This window comes from Elephas maximus, chromosome 6 (genome assembly GCF_024166365.1).
Source record: "Elephas maximus indicus isolate mEleMax1 chromosome 6, mEleMax1 primary haplotype, whole genome shotgun sequence".
In the NCBI taxonomy this organism is placed as follows: domain Eukaryota; kingdom Metazoa; phylum Chordata; class Mammalia; order Proboscidea; family Elephantidae; genus Elephas; species Elephas maximus.
The window spans coordinates 36,095,352-36,120,162 of record NC_064824.1 but is presented as its reverse complement, the minus strand read 5'-3'; the positions used below and the strand labels follow the sequence as shown (position 1 = coordinate 36,120,162).

Sequence of the window (24,811 nt, the reverse complement as noted above, 5' to 3'; positions counted from 1 at the left end):
CTAGGCAAATCTGCTACAAAAGACCTCTTTAAAATGTTGAAAAGCAAAGAAGTCATTTTGAGGATTAAGGTGTGCCTGAGCCAAGCCATAGCATTTTCAATTGCCTCATATGCATTTGAAAGCTGGGCAATGAATAAGGAAGACCAAAGAAGAATTGATGCCTTTAAATTACGATGTTGGTGAAGAATATTGAATATACATGGACTTTCAGGAGAATGAACAAATTGTCATGGAAGAAGTACAGCCAGAATACTCCTTAGAAACAAGGATGGTGAGACTTAAACTCACGTACTTTGGACATGTTATGAGGAGGAACCAGTCCCTGAAGAAGGACATCATGGTCAGCAAAAGAGAAAGATCCTCAGTGAGATGGATTAACAGTGTGGCTGTAATAATGGGTTCAAACACAGCAATGATTGTGAGGATGGTACAGGACCAGGCAGTGTTTTGTTCTGTTCTACGTGTGGTCGCTATGAGTTGGAACTGACTCAATAGCGTCTAACAATAGCAAAAACATTTAATATCAATTATGAAGTGTTTTAGTCAGCAATTTTTATTGAGGTTATGATTTTGGTATGTAAGCATGTAAGAGAAGTGAAATTTAAAGAACTGGGTGGTGCAGGGGTTAAGCATTTGACCACTAACCAAAAGGTCAGCAGTTTGAATCCACCAGCTGCTCCTTGAAAACCTTACGAAGCAGTTTGACTCTGTCCTAAAAAATAGGGTCAGTATGAGCCAGAATCAACTTGACAGCAACAAGTTTTGATTTTTTTTTTTAATGAAATGCAAAGACATTTCCATTTTTTAATTATTTCTGTTTTTATTGTGCTTTAGGTGAAAGTTTACAGAGCAAATTATTTTCTCATTTAATAATTAATACACATATTGTTTTGTGACATTGGTTGCCAATCCCGTGATGTGTCAACACTCTCCCCTTCTCGACTTTGGATTCCCCACTTCCAATTGTCCAGCTTTCCTGACTGTCCCTGCCTTCTTGTCTTTGCTTTTGGGCTAGTGTGCCCAGTTAGTCTTGGATACATGTTTGAATTGCATGTTATTGTTTGTTTTATAGGCCTGTCTAATCTTTGGCTGAAGGGTGAACTTCAGGAATGATTTCAGTACTGAAGTCTGTGCTAAACCCATAGCAGCCACTGAGGCTGAGCTTTATGAAAAGTTTCAATCTTGCAGTGGGAAAAGTTGATGGACTCAGTGAATTGCCAGAGATATCTACAAGGAGACATAGAAAAAGGACATTTTTTTTTTTTTATGATCACTTCCATCTTTAATTATGTCAATGCACATTTCTTAATAATGTTTATTATTGATTATACATAATTAGTGATTTTTGTTGTATCTTCACCATGTTTAATATTTGCTGTTATTGGCTATCAGTTAAATTACAACAGCTTAACTTTGTGTAATGAAAATTTGCTGTGAACATTTTAGAAGATAATATGCACCCAGGTTCCATTTATCTATGAAGAGAAGTAGTATAAATGAATGAAATTAGACACCATTTATCATATACATATGTCTAGCAAGGCAGTCTGCTAATGTACAGTGTCAAACCTGCTATGAAGTAGACCTTAAAACCGGGGAAACTTACAATCTAGTGAAAACATAAGGTACGCCAGTATCTAAGTTATCTAAAGCTGCTATAACAGAAGTGCCACAAATGGGTGACTTTAAGAAACAGAAATTTATTTTCTCACAGTTTAGGAGGCTAAAAGTCCAAATTCAGGGTGCTAGCTCTAGAGGAAGTTTTTCTTTCTCTGTTGGCTCTGGAGGAATGTCCTTGCTTATTTGGGTTCCTGTGCAATCTTCATGTGACTTGGCATCTCTCATCCCCTGTTTCTGCTTCTAGCTTGTATTTAGTCTCTTTTACATCTCAAAAGAAATTGACCCAAGATATAACCCTACACCAATCCTGCCTCGTTAACATAACAAAGACAGCCCATTCCCAAATGGGATTATAACCAGAGGCATAGATGTTAGGATTAAAAACACATATTTTGGGAGGGAATCAATTAAACCCATAGCAGCCCCTGAGGATAAGTTGTATGAAAAGTTTCAGTTTTAGGTTGGGAGAAGTTGATGGAGTTATTGAGTTGCCAGAGATATTTAAAAGGAGACATAGAATAAGGAGTGAAAAATGCAGGTCTGAAGTTTAGGAATGAGAATAAATCCAGAGTCAGAAGGCTGGGACACAGGAATTCAGGTAGAAAGATAATTATTGAATCCAAAAAATTGAAAATATCACTGAAAAGGAGTTCGGAAGAGCATCTTTTGGGAGCAAGAAAGAGAAAAAGTAAAGGCAACATTAGAAGAACTGTTAGAACAAACATAGAAAAATGAACAATGTCAGGGTCTTAGAAGCCAAGTGGATATAGAGTTTCAAAGTGCAGTAAACATTATAAAATTATGGACAGAATTTGATGAGAATGGTGATTAAGAAGAAATCAGCAGATTTAGTTATAAGGAGATTAGTGGTAAGCTTTAAAAGTCACATAAGGGGGAGGCGAGGCCAAGATGGCTGACTAGGTAGAAGCTACCTCGGATCCCTCTTGCAACAAAGACTCGGAAAAACAAGTGAATTGATCACATACATGACAATCTACAAACCCTGACCATCAAACACAGATCTAAAGAGTTGGCCTGAGTGACAGAGACCGAGAATGAGCAACCACAGGGAAGCAAGGACTGTTTTCGGAGCCTGGAGCCAGCATCCTAGTCAGAAAACCTTGGCGCTGGGCTCTGGACTGGGCACAGAGGAGCTGAACGCGGCATCCTGAGATGGCGCAAACACGGGATGCAGCCCTAGCCCCCAGAAGTGACCTAGGGGGAAGACCAGCCAGTGCACGCAGGCAGGGCAGTGACGCGGCTCACAGAAGGAGAAGTCACTGGGAGGCAGCAACTGGTTTTGGAGCTGGGAGTGCAGCGTCCCAGCCGGGGAACATTGGCCGTGGGCTTTGAACTGGGAGAGGAGGAACTGACCACGGCTTCTGAGACAGCACAAGCACAGGACGTGGACCTGACCCTCAGGAGCAATCTCGACCCAGCCAACACATACAGGCTACACACCCCTCGGGAATCTCAGATAAAATAGTCATCACCAAGCAAGATAAGTAACTTTGTCTATATTCCTGGGTGCTACTCTCTCCTATCTATCTGATCCCTCCCCTCCCCTTCCCAGGTGGCTTCATTAACATTGGAATTCCCTGAGCCAGAGAGTGAAGTGCTCTGCGGTTTTTTTTTTTTTGTTTTTTTTTTTTTTTGGTCTTTTCCTAACCCATTCTCCTGGCCTGAGAGAAGAAGCTACAAAAAACCCAGGGACCAAAAATCCTTCCCTGACTTCCTGAAATTGGACTAAAAATACAGAACCAGCTCCAGCCAAGCATATGAGATCCACAGTCTTGGGCTTTCATCCCTACAGGGAACAAGGTGGCTATTATAATGCAAAGGTATTCTGATAGGGATCTGACTGTAATCGTTTTAGTGGATTACTGGAAAGAAAAGTTTCCCAGGTCTGATATCTCTGCTTATTAAACAGAGCCCTCACTGACCCACAACGGGGAACTGAGGGCTGAAGCTCCCCCCAGACCACCTAGCCTCCTGCCTTAGGGGTCTGAGGATGGTGACACCTACCAATCTGTAGAGGTACATGCATTTGGTGCCTAAGGTACAGCTGCAGAGCCCACCCACCAAAGTGCTTTAGGAATAGAGACACACCTACCTCACTGGCACTTGGGGGAAGCCCGTCAGCATCCTGCCTCCCCTGGAGTGTGACCCTCTGCTGCTACTAGAATCTGGTGCACACAACTATCACCACCACTCCTCTAGGTGGATAGGTGACAGTCTGCACCACACACTTGATGACCCAAAATCAGATTCTACTCAAGAATAGTGAATGGACTCTTAGGCTTATATATCTGGTAACAGCCCAAACCAGCTGGTAATAGGACATAAGTGATTCAAGGGCTACAACAATCAAGACAGCACAACCTAGTAGCCCATCTATGTATATTGAAAGAAAACAAAACAAGATAAGACTCAGTGAGCAAATATAAAATAAATCATTATAATATCTTATAGATGGCTCAGAGAGAGCAGTTGATATCAAACCACATAAACAAGCAGACCGTGATTGCTTCCACAACTCCCCAAACTAAAGAATCAAAATCTTTCCCAAATGAAGATACAATCCTGGAATTGCCAGATGCAGAATATAAAAAACTAATTTACAGAACGCTTGAAAACATTAGGGATGACCTCAGAAATGAAATAAGGCAATCTACAGAAAAAGCCAAGGAACACACTGATAAAGTAGTGGAAGAAATCAAAAAGATTCTTCAAAAACATAGTGGAAAAATTAATAAGCTGCAAGAATCCATAGAGAGACAGCATTCAGAAATCCAAAAGATTAACAATAAAATTACAGAATTAGAGAACTCAATAGGAAGTCAGAGGAGCAGAATCAAGCAATTGGAATGCAGAGTGGGGGAGCTGGAGGATAAGGGCATTGACAACAATATAGCTGAAAAAAATCAGATAAAAGAATTTAAAAAAATGAAGAAACCCTAAGAATCATGTAAGACGCTATCAAGAATAACTTGCGTGTGATTGTAGTTCCGGAACAGGGAGGGATAACAGAAAATACAGAGAGAATAGTTGAAGATCTATTGGCAGAAAACTTCCCTGACATCATGAAAGACGAAAGGATATCTATCCAAGATGCTCATCGAACCCCATATACGATTGATCCAAAAAGAAAATCACCAAGACATATTATCATCAAACTTGCCAAAACCAGAGATAAAGAGAAAATTTTAAAAGCAGCCAGGGATAAAAGAAAGGCCTCCTACAAAGGAGAATCAATAAGAATAAGTTCAGACTACTCAGCAGAAACCATGCAGTCAAGAAGGCAATGGGATGAGATAGATAGAGCACTGAAGGAGAAAAACTGCCAGCCAAGGATCATATATCCAGCAAAACTCTCTGTCAAAAATGAAGGTGAAATTAAAACATTTACAGATAAACACAAGTTTAGAGAATTCTGGAAAAACAAACCAAAACTACAAGAAATACTAAAGGAAATTGGTCAGAAAACCAATAATATCAGATACCAGCACAACACAAGATCACAGAACAGAACATCCTGATATCAACTCAAATAGGGAAATCACAAAAACAAATTAAGATTAATTTTAAAAAGAAAAAAAAAAACACTCAAAACAGGGAATCATTGATGTCAATATGTAAAAGATCACAATAATCAAAAAGAGGGACTAAATACAGGAGGCATAGAACTGCCATATGGAGAGGGAAACAAAGCGATATAGGACAATACAAGTTAGGTTTTTACTTAGAAAAATAGGGGTAAATATTAAGGTAACCACAAAGAAGTATGATAGCTCCATAACTCAAAATAAAAACCCAGAAAAGCATAACGACTCAGCAAACATAAATTCAACTACTATGAAAACGAGGAACACACAATTTACAAAGAAAAACATCTCAGCACAAAATAGTAAGTGGAAAAATGAAATTGTCAACAACACACACAAAAATGCATCAAAATGACAGCACTAAACACATACTTATCTATAATTACGCTGAATGTAAATGGACTAAATGCACCAATAAAGAGACAGAGAGTCTCAGACTGGATAAAGAAACACGATCCGTCTATATGCTGCCTACGAGAGGCACACCTTAGACTTAGAGACACAAACAAACTAAAACTCAAAGGATGGAAAAAAATATATCAAGCAAACAACAAGCAAAAAAAGAGCAGGAGTAGCAATATTAATTTCTGACAAAATAGACTTTAAAGTTAAATCCACCACAAAGGATAAAGAGGGACACTACATAATGATTAAAGGGAGAATTGACCAGGAAGATATAACCATATTAAATATTTATGCACCCAATGAGAGGGCTGCAAGGTACATAAAACACACTTTAACAGAACTGAAAAGTGAGATAGACATCTCCACAATTATAGTAGAATACTTCAACACACCACTTTCAGAGAAAGACACGACTTCCACTAAGAAGCTCAATAGAGACACGGAAGACCTAATTGCTACAATCAACCAACTTGACCTCATAGACTTATACAGAACACTCCACCCAACAGCTGCAAAGTATACTTTTTTTCTAGCACACATGGAACATTCTCTAGAATAGACCACATATTAGGTCATAAAACAAACCTTTGCAGAATCCAAAACATCGAAAGATTACAAAGCATCTTCTCAGACCACAAGGCCATAAAAGTGGAAATCAATAACAGAAGAATTAGGGAAAAGAACTCAAATACTTGGAAACTGAACAATACCCTGCTGAAAAAAGACTGGGTTACAGAAGACATTATGGAGGGAATAAAGAAATTCATAGAATGCAATGAGAATGAAAACACTTTCTATCAAAACCTCTGGGACACAGCAAAAGCAGTGCTCAGAGGTCAATTTATATCAATAAATGCACACATACAAAAAGAAGAAAGAGCCCAGATCAGAGGACTGTCCCTACAACTTGAACAAATAGAAAGCGAGCAACAAAAGAATCCATCAGGCACCAGAAGAAAACAAATAATAAAAATTAGAGCTGAACTAAATGAATCAGAGAGCAGAAAAACAATTGAAAGAATTAACAAAGCCAAAAGCTGGTTCTTTGAAAAAAGTAACAAAATTGATAAACCATTGGCCAGACTGACTAAAGAAATACAGGAAAGGAAACAAACAACCTGAGTAAGAAATAAGATGGGCCATATCACAACAGACCCAACTGAAATTAAAAGAATCATATCAGATTATTAGAAAAAATTGTACTCTAACAAATCAATACCATTCACAGTAGCCCCCAAGAAGATAAAATACTTAGGAATAAATCTTACCAAAGATGTAAAAGACCTATACAAAGAAAACTACAAAGTACTAGTGCAAGAAACTAAAAAGGACCTACATAAGTGGAAAAACATACCTTGCCCATGGATAGGAATACTTAACATAGTAAAAATGTCTATTCTACCAAAAGCCATCTATACATACAATGCACTTCCAATTCAAATTCCAACGACATTTCTTAATGTGATGGAGAATCAAATCACCAACTTCATATGGAAGGGAAAGAAGCCTCGGATAAGTAAAGCATTACTGAAAAAGAAGAAGAAAGTGGGAGGCCTCGCCCCACCTGATTTTAGAACATATTATACAGCCACAGTAGTCAAAACAGCCTGGTACTGGTACAACAACAGGCACGTAGACCAATGGAACAGAATTGAGAACCCAGATATAAATCCATCCACATATGAGCAGCTGATATTTGACAAAGGCCCAGTGTCAGTTAATTGGGGAAAAGATAGTCTTTTAACAAATGGTGCTGGCATAACTGGATATCCATTTGCAAAAAAATGAAACAGGACCCATACCTCACACCATGCACAAAAACTAACTCCAAGTGGATCAAAGACCTAAAGACTAAAACAATAAAGATCATGGAAGAAAAAGTAGGGACAACGTTAGGAGCCCTAATACAAGGCATAAACAGAATACAAAATGTTACCAAAAATGACAAAGAGAAACCCGATAACTGGGAGCTCCTAAAAATCAAACACCTATGCTCATCTAAAGACTTCATCAAAAGAGTAAAAAGACCACCTACAGATTGGGAAAAAATTTTCAGCTATGACATCTCCGGCCAACGCCTGATCTCTAAAATCTATATGATTCTGTTAAAACTCAACCACAAAAAGACAAACAACCCAACCAAAAAGTGGGCAAAGGATATGAACACGCACTTCACTAAAGAAGATATTCAGGCGGCTAACAGATACATGAGAAAATGCTCTCGATCATTAGCCATTAGAGAAATGCAAATTAAAACTACGATGAGATTCCATCTCACTCCAACAAGGCTGGCATTAATCCGAAAAACACAAAATAAATGTTGGAGAGGGTGCGGAGAGATTGTAACTCTTATACACTGCTGGTGGGAATGTAAAAGCTTGCAAGGAGCTATTTAAGTTATAACTATTGGTCTCTACTCGTCAGGAGCAAAAGAGAAAGAAGGAAACCAAAGTCTCAGATAATAAACTAGTATCTAGGGCTAATAGTCTACACGAGCCACAGCCTCATCTACCCAGGGAGCAGAAGAACTATTTGGCGCCCAGCTACTACTACGACCATTCTGATAAGGGCCACAATAGATGGACCCTGACAGAATGGGAGAAAAATGTGGAACAGAGCTCAAAGTCTTAAGTCCAGACTTACTGGACAAGTTGAGACTAGAGGACTTACAGATATTCTGTGTGCCAATCTGTCATTTCATTAACAGGAGACCTCAGGGGATAGTTTTGGTTCAGGGTTTAAAGAGTATCTCTGGATGATAGGCAAAGATGAGAAGAGAAGAGGACAGGGAAACTAGAGTACTAGAAATGGAACATCCAGAGCACAATTAAAGAGAATGTTGACACATTGTGAAAAATGTAACTAATGTCACTGAACAATTTGTGTGGCAGTTGTCAAATGGGAACCTAATTTACCATGTAAACTTTCACCGAAAACACAATAAAATATTATTAAAATATGTATATATATTAAAAGTACATAAATACACAGTAAAGAGAATACTGCATATTAACTTATCAGTTCTTAAACCTTTCTTACCATCACGGAATCAGAATTGGTTTTTAGGAGCAATACATTGCAGAATCTGCCCCTCTTTTGAGAGCACAAAAAGAAGTAATAGATTAAAACACATTATTCTATGTACTTAAAAAAAAAAAAACCTATAAACACAGTGTAGGATTATAATGTGACTTTATGATTAGTTGACTTTGTCATATATAGGTAGAACTGGAAACAGTGAGTGTAAATTTCTTTTGAAGAAGCTCAAGGATATATTAAAATTTGACATGGATTGACTTGGCAGATAGTAGGCCTGAACGTTTTCCCTTTGTTTTGTTCTCTATCTCGCTCTATGTTCTTTTCTTTTTAGAAGGTAAGGTTAAACTTGTTTAGAAGCTGAAGAGGGGAGAAGGACCCATCCTTCAGAGGGGTAATATTCAAACATGTTGGAGTCTAAGAGTGTAGCTGATGGATACTTCCTGCTCTATTCCATCAGTACTGCAAAAATAAATTCAAATTTAATTGTAACTTAAATAAACATGCGTAATTGAATGAAATTTTCAGAACGATTTGCTTAAAATGCCATAGTGCTTTTGTAGACACACCACTTAAGCCTATAAGTGGTGGACCTCACTCAGTAGGAATAATGATAATAATCAGAGCTAACATGTAATTGAGCACTTTCTCTGGGCCTGTATTATTAGAAATGCTTTGCATACCTTATCTCACTTATTCTACATGATTCTACACAACAACCTAACAAGGTAGGTACTGTTATTTTCCCCATTTTGTACACAAGGAAGCAAGCAGAGAGGTGATATTTGCCCACAATCACACAGCCAGTAATTGGAACAGGTAGAAATAGGCAATCAGACAGCCTGCGCTCTTAATGCTGGAGCTGTAGACACTAGACTGATTAGAGCCAGGGAACTCTCCTCCTCCTCCTTCCTCAGATTAATTGGTGCTCTTTCTGATTGCACCACTCTTGTAGGTTGTCAACTCCCAGCTCCGTGGATGGATTGCTGCTATAAATCTGTATCTTAGTCATCGTAACAGTACTCTTCCCTTTCAAATATCAAAAGCAAATTCTGCTACCTAAAAAAATCTATATAACTGAATCCAGTGAGGCTTGTTAGTGAGCGCCCAGAGTGCTCATTTTAAAATTCTGCAACAGATGGTTCATTTCCCATCAGCAAACAAAAGACCTGCTGCATCACCACACAGTTTCAAGTAAGATAATATTCCCCTGAATATGAAGATTTCCACTTGTCAAGAAGAAATCTTCTCTTCAAAGAAAGAGAATGAAGAGCTTTTTTCAAAATAATTCAGCTGGAATCTTAGTGACGTGAAGTGTATGCTTGCTAGGAGACAACCTGGTCACTCTGCCCTAGTTTCAAAACAGCTGTAGATGAGATGAAACCATAATGTCATTTCTCTGAGTGGCTGAGTGGGAGGAATTTTCAAGTATCTCAGCAGGTTGTGTTTGCATCTTTCAAACTTCTCCCATTTTACTTTTTTTTTTTTTTTTTAACCACTAATTAAAAAAGGAAAAACACCAGAAGGTAATAAAAAAACATAAATCTACAATGTTTAATTTCTACCTCTACATGACACTTTCTCTGATTTTTTCCAGCACTTTTTGATCTCTCCTGTATTTTCTGCACTTTGTTTCACATTTACCGGTACCGGTAGCCATCGTGTCCCTTCTGACTCAGGACGACCCTGTGTGTGTCAGAGTGAAACTGGGCTCCGCAGTGTTTTCAATGACTTTTTTTTTTTTTTTTGAAGTAGATCGTCAGGGCTTTCTTTTTAAGAGACTCTGGATGAACTCAAACCTCTTACCTTTTGGTTAGCAGCTGAGTACGTTAACCATTTTTACCACCCAGGGACTCCAGTTTCACTTTTAGCTCTTGTTAATTTGTACTGTTGTCTGTATGTCCTATTTCTCTGTAAGTCATATACAAGCTTTAAACAAAGCAGCAGCATCACTCCATGTGTTCTGGGCTTTCATTTTTCTCAGTAACTGTGTTCCAACAATTATTTTATTTACCCTCGTCATCGTCTACCGCTATTTGTTCTCTTATTTGTATCTATATTTTTCACCCATTAATGTTCCGGTGAAGATACTTTGTTTCTATATAAGCAACTAGAAAAAATGTTTCTATTATAAGAAAACTATCTAGCTAAAAGTTATGAAATCATTTTCTGGCAATGGAAAATGTAAGATTACTCAGCTTTTAAGGTCTATAAAATTTACTTTTTTTTCTCAATCTATTAATAGGCACTTATTGGCCATCAAACTAATAACTTTTAAAAATGTTAATTTTTAAAACAAGATTACTCACTACAAAAATATATATGACTTTCTTCATTTAGAGCAAAAGTTTCTAGCATATACTTTGTATGTAGAGCCCTCTGAAAGTAAAATAAAAAGTTGTTGTTACTAGCCATTGAGCGACTCATGGGGACCCTGCATACTGAAGAACAAAACACTGCTGGGTCCTGCGCCATGCTCACAATCACTGTTATGCTTGAGTCCATTGTTGCAGCCACTGTGTCAATCCATCTCATTGACGGATAAAAAAGTAGAGCCACAATTTAAAATAAAAAGTAGAGCCCCGATTTATTCATTCTACTGTAAATAAAGGTAGGTTTTATTTGGAGGGATTCTATTCACTTAACATAAAAATGCTTTACAAAAAAAAAAAAGTCTTTCAATGTAAAATCTATGTTTGGCAGTAGAGGATAATTACATATATATCACTTTCATGCTTCAAGTCTTAGTGAGTCTTACCGCCATGCATTCCTCTGACCACTCTAACCATGCTTCCATGCCTATAAAGGTGAGAGAAGGGATGGTGAGGACATTCCGCAATGCTAGTTACTAAGTGACATTTTCTAAGTTCTGGTTAATTGAGATCTATTGATTTATTTCTCTTATTTTCTTTCATGTTGCTCTTTACATTATTAAAGCCTCTAAAAATCTCATTCTTTCCCCCATTCAAATGATAGCCATTCATTTCATATTGTTTTGTTGGGTATTGTTTTGTTTTCCTTATTCTCTCCTACAGCACTTGTTCATTACTCCATTTTCTACTTCGTCCTTCACAGGCTGGGCAGTGAAAGAGACAGATTTCTGGAGTAATAGTTAACTGTGTTATGTTCAAAACCCCTTAAAGGTGTCTTGCAGAGTGGTGTTGGTCCCACAGAGCAAATAGAGAAAGATATCTGAAGATGATTTGTCAGATTTTCTGTTTTGTTCCATTCACATTAAGCTTCTAAACAATCTTACAATTTGCTTGACCGCAAGTGACGGTCCCTTAACATGCATAAAAATATAAAAATGAGATCACTAGGGCTTTTTAAGCACTTATGTACTAAAATAATGTGTATTTAAATAAAACAAAATAACTGTCTCTGTTAACAAATCTAATCATTATAGATAACATGCACACTTTAAGTTATTAAAGTATTTACTTATAATCAGTTTATGGTCATGCTTTACGTAGATTCAGCAGTGGTCGTTGGATGACAATTGACCACTGGGAAATATAATTGTTTATATTTTACATTTTGATGGACAACAGAGCATGCACTACCCCACATGAGTAGAGCAAAAAATAATTGGGTAGGTAAAATGGACATGAAAAAGAAATACAAAGAATAATATAAGCCCTTGACACAGGTATGCATGCATAATTACTCATAAAATGACCAATTATTTTATCTGATGTTAACCTTAGTTGTCTTTTAATACAGAATTTATTGAATATATTGGGAAACTGAGACCCAAAGAGTTCGTATTACTGCCCAAGGTCATGGATTAAACAGTGGACAAACCTTGACCAGAGTCCTGGATTCCTGATTCTTATCCAATGGTGTTTCCATGAACATAAACCATTTCAGTCTATTAATTTGTGTTCCTACTACCTGTTTCTTTTTTCAATAGGGAGACCCACTTGCAGCTGTGTTCTGGGGTTTACCGGGCCAAACTGTGGTAAGACAGTCTGTGAGGACTTTTGTCAAAATGGAGGAAGCTGCGGTGTGACAGCTGGGAACCAGCCTTACTGCCTCTGCCAGCCTGAATACACTGGAGACAGATGCCAGTACTGTAAGTGAGGACAACACGTAAAGCCAGTTTTATCTCAACTTCATCCATTCTTTATTTTTCAGGTCCAATCTTTCCATCATTCCAACTCTGATGATTCTTTTTATTATTCCTCATTCTTCTCTTTCTTCTTTCCCCAGATTCCACAGCTCATCGGTACAGTCATGCTCTTATATACGCCCTCAATTCTTCCACTTTATTTTACTTCTATTATACTTTGCTGGAAAATTATAACCATGGCTAAATCCAGTTCTCCATCTACCCTGAACTGGTATCCTCATAGCTGGACACAACAACAGAAAAACATATAGTAATATAAGCAGATCTCATTTGAATGTTTATTCCTAAACTCAACTGGACACATAATATGATTTGCCCTGTATTTCACTAATCTACTGACTCTCCTACTCTAAGTCTGTGTCCTAACTTGTTCTTTCTCCTCAAGCCTCCAGTACTTGCCCCCAACTTCAGTCTCACCTGAGGAACTGTTTCCTATTTCTTTGATAAAAATAGAAGTCATCAAAGGAGAATTGCCACAAGCTCCTACTACCACACCTTCCAAGCTATTTTCTCCTATGTGCATCTACTGTTTTTCTTCTTGTGTCTATTCTCAAAAGAGGAGTTATAATGGCAGTTTTTATTCATAAGGAAAAAAAATTGCTTTTCATCTCAAACAAAATTGTTTTCTTTCTGTGTTCCAAGTTTTCTTGTACTTTTTTTTGTATTAGTTCTATTATTTAATCATACCAATGAAATAAGTATTCTCATTTTACAGATTAGGTTAAAGAGGAATTAAAAAAAAATAGACAGTTTAAATTAAAACAAACAAAAAAAAACATTGCTGTAGTGTTGATTCCAACTCATAGCAACCCTATAGGACAAAGTAGAACTGCCCCATGGGGTTTACAAGGAGCGGCTGGTGGATTCAAACTGTTGACATTTTGATTAGCAGCTGAATGCTTAACCACTGTACTACCAGGGCCCCATAGCCTTCTGAATATCATGCAGTAATTGGGAGAATCAAGATTCAAATCCAGGCAATTCACCCCCAGTGCCTACACTCTTTAAAATTACTTAACAGTGTGGTCCTTATGTGGTTTGATATCATTGAGTACCTTACAGAGATGTCTTGGGACTCTAGACATTATTGGAAGTACATGGAACAGCAAAGAATCGAGCTATATGCACTGGCTTGGAATCAAGAATATTACCAAATATTTTGTCTCTAACATTGAGGATGATTCACTTCTTCTGCAGCAATGAGACAAATTTAATTTCAAATTAGTGTTCTCCTCTCCAAGCATTTATTCTCCTTGAATTAGATCAGTCTCTCCTTGACATATTTAAATGCGATCACCCAAAGCAAATGGCCATTTTTACATGGCTTGCTCAAGCTCTTAAGTGATAGGTAGCATCAGGCCAGCAGAGCTTATCTGACAAATACAGTCTGGTTATATGCATATAACCCATTCACTCCTTCCTCCCCCTGTCCTTGTCACTCTATCATCTCCCTCTTTTTAACATAGCATAGCAACTCAACAAAATTTCCATCTAATAGCTTCTGGGGTTTTTTCATTTCTGCTCCACTATGCTCACAACCCCCAATATTTTCCAGGCAAACAAGGCACAACGCCAAATACTTTACTGTGTAACAAAGCCCTCATGACTATCCGTAACTATTTTTGTAGCCTTTATTCTAATCAAACCGTACTGATCACTCTTCACCATATAAAAGTCAACTTCTCTGCCATTGTGATTTTTCATGCTATTTTTTTCAAAGAATGAATTTTCTTTTAATTTCTCCCCACCTCCATCTCTTCAAGCCAAATCCTATCTGTCTGTGTCTCTCTTAAACACTATTTTCTTTTTGAAATGTTTTTAAATACTACTTAGTGTGAATTAATCTATTCTTCTGAAATTTCAAGTCACTGTTGCTATACCTCTCTTTTGACTCTGATCACTTTCTACCCAGTATTATAGTGAACTGTGTACATCTCTCATACTACACAAGGACCTTTTTGAGACAGCATTTGTTGTATAAACAAATGAACAATCACACAGATGAATAAATGATCAAAAGTAATTTGCATATATTTAACAGAAAAAAAATAATGGAGTGTACAAAGGCTACATTTAATCAATGTTTGACCATATGATAACTATGTATGATTTATCTAGACCTAGTATTTACTTATGAATCTTTTATTTCTTGGTTCCCAATTTGTGCATCATCATAGGGCAGAAGTTTTTTTTTTTTTTTCCTTTTTAATTGAAGCATCACCATTCTTGAATCTTTTTGAACATACACACACACACACACACACACACACACTGCGTGTGGCCTTCATTATAGCAACTTGGATTCTTAGAAAGAATAAATTCAGTTAGTTTATATTTTAATTGGCAACTTAATAGAATCACAGTCTGAGGTAGCCTGATATTTTATAAAAGAGTGCATTATAATTTTATTATCACTATTAGCAGCCAAAGCATTTCCCACCAATTACTGAAAAGCTCTTATTAAAATTAACCAATTAATCCTTACACAGAGGTTAAATAACTTACTCAAGGTCCAGAAACAGTAATACTATACTCAGAATTGGACCCCAGGAGTTGTTGATCAAGATGTCAACAAATGTTTCTTAGAGTACAGTGATACTGTCCTTTGGCAGCATAATAAGTCTGTGGACAGTGTCATTAAAATGATAAATCCAATAGCTGACAAATTCGTAATAAATTTAGGATCTATTAGATGTGAGTGGGCAAAGTTCAGTAGGTCTCGTGTTCTGTCAAAATTGTATCTTGCTTATACAAAAATCTTTCCTCAATAAATGAAGGAAAGACAGAATGGTTCATTACAGTGCCTAATTAAAGGTCCCTTAGTGGGAGGTAAAACATCAATTCTTAGTTGTGCTGAGTAAAAATATTTCAAAACCAGAATGGCAATATAAAATCTTGAGGTCTGAAAAGCAGGTTCATTTTAACAACAGCAGCCCAAGGAGGAGAGACAGAGAGAAATAATGGCACAAATAAAATTAAGCGTTCCTTAAGTAAGTTGTTCAAGAACAAATACAGTTGCCTTACACACTATTCTGGAGCAAGGATTCCTAGTATAAATCAAAGAAATAAATAAACACAGCACCCAGGTGTTAAGTATGAGGTCAGGAATATCTGAGATTATTTCTAATTAAATGTTAATAATATTAGGGTAAAAGGGCCAGTGTGGACCAAATCAACATGTTTCAAGGAACCAGGTGTTCAAATTAAATAGTGGCCTGCTTGTCCTCTCATTGATATTTTCAAAGTCCTCTGCTTGGGGCCTATTATTATTTCAATTAGAACTCAGCTTATTAGAAGTAAACCTGTTACGGCTTACTCCCACTGCTTCCAATAAGTGCAGACATTAAGTAGTGTCTCAAGTTAATAGAGGTAGGAGTTCCTGTCAGTAATCCAAAGATATGTATTCTAATGGATACTGGAACCATAGTCTATCAAGTAAGTATGAAACAGTTTCGTTTTGAACTATAGATGTGAGCCTACCATATGGGATAACATGATGGGATTATTTTTTTCATGTGTCTTCTAGAGTAGCCTTATTCATTTATTCAGTCAGTGAACATGTGTTGGTATCTTCAGTGAGCCCATCACTATTAGGCATTGAGGATACAGTGGTGCCAGAGACATTTCCTGCCCCCACTTTGTCTTCCTAACTCCCCTTTGCTCTAGATCTTTTAGTACCTCTCTTTGGCACTTCTCACAAAGTTTTAATATCATTCATTGTCTTGACCATCTATTCCGTGTTTTGTATACCTTATCAGTCAGGGGATTTAACTCAGTGCCTGGAATTTAGTAGATGGTGATTAGGAGTGAGAAGGAATGTAAACAAAGTATACGGATCCTGTTTCCAACCCTCTACTACAAGCCCCATCACCCGCAGCAGCTTTTTTTGTTTTCACAAGTCTCCATTCAAAACGAAAGGCCAGAGCTCTGCACCACCTTTCCTTACCAGCTCATCGAGGTCCCAGAACTGCAAGAAACTGTGCGCTTGTGTTCTTGGTTTGAAAAAATATAGTGTAAATTAGAATTCGTTTTGAACTAATGTACCTGGAATAGATGCATTTCGCCTCCCGTGTGACCATGATAGAGAATGGTGAGCTAATGGTAATATAATGTAATTATTTTAACTATTTTTTTCTTTAAGATGATTTAGAGGAAACTGTCAGAGTTAGAAAAAAATATTTTTGAAGGCAAATTTTATATTGGACACATTTTTGACTCTATAGTAAAACTAGAATTATTAAAAATGGATTTATGCTATAATGTTACAACTTCAATTAATGGAAATGGAAGTAATAATAATAAGAGGGAAAAGATTGTGGTGAAATGTGCTTATTTATTCCTCAAGGAAAATATATAAAAAATGTTTTATTAAAATTTGAGGTAGATTTTTTCCAAGTAGGTAGTACATCATATGTGAGTCAAAATACTTTTTCTGTTTATGAAAATTAGTTTACTCAACTCATATATTGAGCACTTATGAATATCACTCATTCTGAAATTGGGTGAAAAATTGTTTGATGATGTGTCATATAAATCTTGATGAATAGAAAACCAAATGGCATCTCTTTTCAGATTAAAAGTCAGGAAAAGCTACAGCTTAAAGTTACATTGCCAAAAAGGATCAGTCGGAGATCAGAAAGCGTGTTTTATTGCCATATCATATAGAAGCACACTGTTATTTTTATTTATATGATTACGTTTCAAATTCCAGCAGCATATTTACAAAGTTTGCTGTTGATAAATTTTTATCTTATGCCATGTAACTTTCACTTGGAATTTTAGGGGTCATGGACTACCGAAAAATAATCTTTAAGAATGTTTAATAATTATGCTTGCTAGCATAGCGGCAACTTGTTTCCATGCCAGCTACTGAAGTATTGATTTTGAGACAACTTTAATCTCGCAATACTCTAGAAACAGTGCTTCACCCCTCAGTCATGACAAGATGAACGGTTTGATCTCCCTCTCCTTTCATGCCATATTAACAGAATAGACAGGTATGTACTCTTCTTTTTCCAATTTATGGAAGAATGAATATACACGGTAATATGAAAGACAATTAAAGGCAACCCTAAAAAGACTTAGCTGAAGGTTGAAAATAATGTGTCAGACAATTAATGGTTGCTACGACTCGATGGCACTAGTTTAACTGTCTAGAGTGTCATTTGTATTAAAATAAACTGAACATGCCCAGTTGGGAGTTCTCAAAAAACAAAATTTAAAAAATGCAAGGCTTCGTATGAGTAGAGGCAGCGATTGTGATTCTGCTGTACTTGGTGTTAAGTAAACTTCACGGATTCGTAAATAATTATCTGCAAACAGAAATGGGTATTTGAAAACAATAGTACATAAATCATACATAGACCAACACACAGATTAAACAAAAATATTTACTTGAGGTTTACCTCAAACCAAGCAAATTGTTTCTAGTTGAATGCCTCCATAAATGTCATTTTAAAAGAATTAATTCAAATGTAAATTTAAGAAGAATTTTTAACACAGTGATTTATATCAAATTTAGAATGTCCACTGATGTTTTGAAGAAAAAAAAAAATCCACGAAATAGGAATCTTTAAAAGCTTTAAAGAGAAAAGATAAAATAAATTTGCAATCTTATAGTGAATGTAATAACTTTCATGTTTAACTGCTGAAGATCTCAATATCACAAGAGGGTACCATTACTGTATTGTATGCAGAGATAGACTTCTTCTGGTGGTTAATATAATGGTAAAAAACATTTTATATTTATCCTGATTATTGATAAGAATGGTAAGAGAGATAAAAGTTCAGTGTGCTATAGTCAGCTTTCAAGATTAAAAAAAAAAAAAGAAAAGAAATCTCAAGATCCTAAATGTATAATAGCTCCTGAGTCCCATGGTGCAAAAGGCCAAAGAAAAGAGGATTTGTTATTTATCCTATGGTTATGTAACCTACCAAATAAAGAAGAGCAGATCTTTGCCTAAATCAAAACAGTGTGTTCATAATTTTATTTATTTCTTCAGTTTCGCTGTCATGAATGGAAAGAATTGTCATAAATTTGATGTGAATAATGAGTAAATTCTAAAATCCATTAAAATTTCCAACAAATGAAGCAACATTAAAAAGTTAAGAAAAAAAGGAAATCCCAGATATAGCCAATAATTTTTCACTATTTAAGTGCTTAATTATATGAAAATGAACTATTAGGAAAAAAGCCCACTTATTAGTGATTGCCCCAAGGAATCAGATACCCATTAAGTGTGGGGCATCTTGAGAAATAGAAAGTCATTTCATTCAGAATATCATTAGAAGGCTAATTCAAAGATCAAGTGGCTAAATTAGACTTTTTAGACCTGCAATTCCAACTGAGAATCCATGACCAAGTCCATGGTAATAATGTGACCTAATTTTCAATTTGATGAAATAATTCGCAATTTATTTGTTTTGAGAACTCAGAAAATCTATATTGTGGTGATCTGAGGGCAAGCTTTCCCTGAAAATCAATTGATATAAATAAACCAACACAGTGGCAGAAACAAACAAATTGGGGTGGATATGACCATGTAATGAATGGTGCTTTATTTAACTGTCTAGTGTGGGTAGTGTCATCTTGTCAGAGGCCAGGAACGACAGTCACTTCCATGTTACCTACAGATCATGAAGAACTGCAATTAAGCTAGAATTTTTCAGCTCCAGATTTCAGTGTTCCTTAAATTGGAGGGTAGTGTCATCTTGTCAGAGGCCAGGAACGACGGTCACTTCCATGTTACCTACAGATCATGAAGAACTGCAATTAAGCTAGAATTTTTCAGCTCCAGATTTCAGTGTTCCTTAAATTGGAGGGTAGGTTTCTGATCTTTTCAAGGATTCTTTGTCCAGACAAAACCAACACATTAAAAAAAAAAATACATATTGTTTCAGTGGATTTCTGGAATTTCACTGGATATGCATTCTGAGTTCACTCTCTGAACCTATCAGACTGAAATCCAGATTTGAAGAAGAGATACTGGACTTTAGAGGTAATGAAATGGAATGAGAACATTCTTCCAGCATCACTTAAACCATTAAAAGTAGACATTTGTGAGCTATAAAATACTATTCTACAACTTTCAATTTTCAAATTACTTTTTTCATCATCATAAGTCAAAATCAGTTACATGATGATTTGTTTTAAAACAGCAACTATAAAAAACTAATAATTATAATTATCTGCTTTTCAGAGTTGAGAGTTTAAAGTGAGGTAATCAATAGAAGTCCTTTGTGAATTGTAAAATCAAATGAAAATATTATTATTTTTTTATTTTCATTTTAATAGGTTTTTGAGCACCTGTTTCTATGTTTTATAGTATATATACATATTTAAGTTAAGGTATACATTTAATAATTCTTAATTCAGGTAATGGAAGTAAATGTATTCATTTCATAGCATCCCTGTATGGTGTTAGATGCTTCATTTTATAACTTCTGATATGATCCACAAATTTAGAATGGAATTCTACACTGAGTCATATAAAAATAAATAGATCAGACCATTGAAGAGAACAGTTACTTGGTTATGTTTGTTTCCACACACAGGTTAGCCTATAACCACAAAACGAAACCTATTCGAAAATTTTAGTCCAATTTCCTGGAATGCCCATTTCTGGGGACTTGGCGGGTCACACTTCTTGTTCACATGGCGGGCTGGAGTGACTGTAGTAGGCTCATTGATCCAGCAGCTGAGTGCCGTGGAGACACCAGATATAGTCCCTGTGACTGGAACTTGATGACATCTGTCTCTGCTTCCCTTCTGATTTTTCTCTTCCATCTCCCTCCTTCTACCTCCCTGAACACAAACAGACACATCCCAGAAAACTTCAGTTCATTTTAGGGGTGGGAAAAACAGGCCTTGATTGATCCCATATTTATATAAATTTATGACTGGCTTTTGGGTTTTTAAACTAAAAAAAAAGGCAACCTGATTCTTGTTTTCTGCCTTCTTAAGTGTTTGACTTTCCAAGGGGCAGTGTTCATTCATTAATTCAACAAATATTAATGGAATATCTAATTTATGCCAGCCACTAAGACTTGAGATTTAGTCATAAATCTTTTCTTATGGTGTACTTTGTTATTTATAATAGACCAATATATCATATGTCAAGTGGTGGGAAATGAGATGGTAAAAAATAAAGTAAATTAAGAAACTAACTACAACCATGCATCACTTCATATCCACAATACATTCAGTGAAACGGGACGTTATGTGATTTGGACGTTGTACGAACACCATATTGTACACAGGCAACCCCCAGGTTATGATGGTGATGAGGTAGGGCATCCCCTCCCACCTGATGACAGTAACTTTCTTCATGATGCTCTCATTGGGATGATCTTTTCCACGGTTTTCTACGCTCCACTGTTCTTTATCTCCCATTTTTCCATGAAACCCTTTCCAATGTTCAAAAAATGAGTTAACACTTTGTGCTCTGAACGACCTTTTTTTAAAAAACTAATTTCATGTATTGGCTAACTAAAATCAACTATTATCATAGTCAAGATCCTATAAAACATAAATAAATTAATTAATAAATAAGTATCTATAAATAACCTATATCTACTTTATAGATACAAAAACATATTTATTTGTATATATTTATATATAAATTTATATTTTTATAAATATATATAGAGAGAGAGAACTGCTTTATTTTAAGAAATTGGCTCACAAGATTGTGGGGGACTGGCCAGTCCAAAATTCATAGTGAAGGCAGCAGGCTGAAATTTCCTGCAGTCTTTTATCCCCAAATCCACAGATCTGGTGATGGGAAAAGTAAAAAGTAAAGAAATTCAGGCAAAATGTCTATTTATAGTCGGGAGATAGAATACACACTATGGAAAACTCCCTTTTTGGTCTTAAGACCTTCACCTGATTGGATGGTGCCCACCCACATTATGGAGGTTATTCTACTTTATTTAAGGCCCACTGGTTTAATCGCGTGTAACTACTTCACATCAGCATCTAGACTAGCGTTTGACCGAACAGCTGGGCACTGTAGCCTAGCCAAGCTGACACATAAAATTAACTTTCGCAGGTGGTTTTTCTTTTTCAACTATGTTAACCTGGAAGTTTCCAGTAGAGTACAAGCATTCTGGAGGCAAGGCCATATTAACATAATAGATGTTAATATAGTTTAGTAATCAGAAATTAATTAAACCTTCAATGTTCTATTGAGGAATGAGTGCCTAAATATGGTAAATAGGTTGTTTACAGTCACAAAGATACCATCCATATTTTCATTATTTATTCCATTGTTTTTAAGCCCTCATGTCCTTATTCACTTATTTGGTATTCACTTAACCTAACTGGATAAACCATAATTAACTCTCATCTACAAGTCAGCTTGCTTGCAAGTCTCAAATAGCTCTCCATCACTTTACGGTTGTTTTCTAAAACATTTTCTAGCCAGACTGCTTTATAAATAGAGGAATACTCATACCAGAACATCGTTTATATGCAAAAATTATTGAACATCTTATATAGGTTTCTTATATATATATTTGTGTGTATATATATATATTTGTATGAAACAGTGTCATGTTAGTTGTACCAGTTAATTTTTAACTATGTAAAATGATCGATGCTATCATTATTAATATGCATTTTGAAACAGCAATCTGTCAGAAGTATAAATCCCAATTCTTTTAGAATATCATCCGATATGTTATTGACTCAAATCAAATTTGTGATTACTTTCTGAATTTTGCATTTTTCTTCTACTTGGGCACTCATAAATGGCCCAGTTTTCTCAGGATGGGTCTTGTTTTATTAAATGTTTTAGTCTTTTCTATAGAAATATTTGGCATATTTTACTATTTTTAGTAATAAATTGGAAAATGCTAATTTCCTTAGACATGCTTTGCTGATGAAAATTTATAATTTCTCATAAGAGTTTAGCACACATTTTTTTCCCTGTCGTTGTTGTTAGGTGCCGTCAAGTCGGTCCTGACTCATAGCTATCGTGTATAAACAGAACAGGACACTGCCCAGACCTGCACCAGCCTCACAATCATTGTTATGTTTAAGCCCATTGTTGCAGCCACTGTGTCGTTTTCTCTTGTTGATGGTCTTCTTCTTTTTCACTGACCCTCTACTTTACTGGTCCCTCCTGGTAATGTGTCCAAAGTACATGAGAGGAAGTCTTGCCATCCTTGCTTCTAAGGAACTTTCTGGCTGTACTTCTTCCAAGACAGTTTTGCTCATTCTTTTAGCAGTCCATGGTATTCAACATTGATTGCCAACACCATTATTCAAAGGCATCAACTCTTCTCTAGCCTCCCTTACCATTCTTTCCGTAATAGATATTTAATTTGCATACCTGGATGCAATGTTTATCTGCTTTATTAAACTCAATTCTGAAATTGGAAGGTACATTTAGGTTTATGAAATAAGTTTAATTATTAAAATATCTTAGACTGTGTAAAATATTTGAGGAATGTAAAAAAGAATACATTCTTATATTTCTTATGTCCGGTTTCCTAATTTCTAAATAAATCCTTCAAAGACAACAAATCATAACATTCTAAGTGAACTTATATGAGTTACTTCATCTCTCTTGCCTCTAAACCATGCTGGATCAAAAACTGGCTCTCGCTGATTCTCCGCAGCTCTAGGGAAGGAAAGGCCACAATCTCTCCTGTTAACGTATTTAAGCATCTCAGAATGTTTCCAGAAAACCTTCCAAATGTTCTCACCGTAAGATAGGTGTAAGCAAATGGTAAAGCTTCAGACATGTTTTACTTTGTGATTTCTTGGCTGTTAGTTTCATGTCTTACTTGTCTGGAGTGACCCAAGTTTGATCCTGCCTGATAATTGGTAGATCACATGTGATATTTAGGAGAGTCTTTCTAGTATAAATATCCAGTGCTGTAAACCAATTATCAATGGATAGAGAAAGCAAAAGTCCAACTTGGGCTGGAATGGGAGGCTGAGAATTCACCTGAAATGTCAATCTTTGGACCGGTAGTGGGAATACCTGCATCTGTTCCTGAGCTCTGCTGTTGTAGATTCTGGTGGCATCATGCAGACTCTCCAAGGACTGCTGCTCTTGCTGCTCCAGGGCCCTTGAACATTCTGACTGGTTATTAGACCCTCAAATATCCATATAGATAGGGGCAATTTCAGTTTTAAATATATGCAAAGGAAAGAGAGCATCAAGCGTATTCAAGAGTATTTTCTAGATTTTTATGAGCAAATGTATGAATTATCAAATAAGAATTCATTTTCTAGATTAGAGTTATTTGGGATTGAATATGAATTCTCCCGTTTATTAGTGTGTGATTTTGAACAAGTTGATTAACCTCTTCGTGCCTTAAAATGAGGCCAATACCATCTAATGCATGAGACTACGTGTTACAGTGCCTGACTTATAGATGTCACCTAAAAATGAGTATTTACCATCATCATAGTCAGCATTCCATCATTTTACTTGAAAGAGACCCTAGTTAGCCTTTGGTTTTATTAAGGACCCTGTGTGGGGGTATCGTGGCAGTGTTTTATATTTAGAAGTAATCATAGGTATGATTTAGTACGAAGCCCTAGTTGCACAGTGGTTAAGAGCTCGGCTGCTAACCAAAAGGCTGGCAATTTGAATCCACTAGCTCCTCCTTAGAAACCCTGCAGTGGCAGTCTACTCTGTCCTATAGGGTCGCTATGAGTTGGAATGACTTGAAAGCAATGAGTTTTTATTTTTTTAAGATTTAATATAATTGTCTCAGTTCAAAGTTGACCAAAATGTGTCTTGGAGAATTTAGTCAAATAGCTCAGATGAAGTCACATTGTCAGCCAAAGGAAGGAATGGACATAGCCTCTAATTTCCTCATGTTCTGGTCAGTGTTGTTGTTGTTTTCTTAAAATGCCATCCTGATAACAAATGTTCATCAAAAGTTCATAAAATATCATTATTGGGTGTCCTAGAAATTCTTTGACATTTCATACCTCCATAGAAACAGCCATAAACCTTCCTGCAGGGGAGAAGATTAGCAGAATTCATAGAAC

General features: G+C 36.2%; 1 protein-coding gene across 1 annotated transcript in view; it reads left to right on the top strand.

Moving 5' to 3' along the window:
- Positions 1-24,811, top strand: part of LRP1B (LDL receptor related protein 1B) — a 1,748,032-nt gene that overhangs the window by 1,663,723 nt on the left and 59,498 nt on the right. Inside the window, exon 84 of the mRNA XM_049888441.1 lies at positions 12,580-12,741. Within this exon, the coding sequence (XP_049744398.1) occupies positions 12,580-12,741 (162 nt within the window). The remainder of the gene's footprint in view (positions 1-12,579; positions 12,742-24,811) is intronic.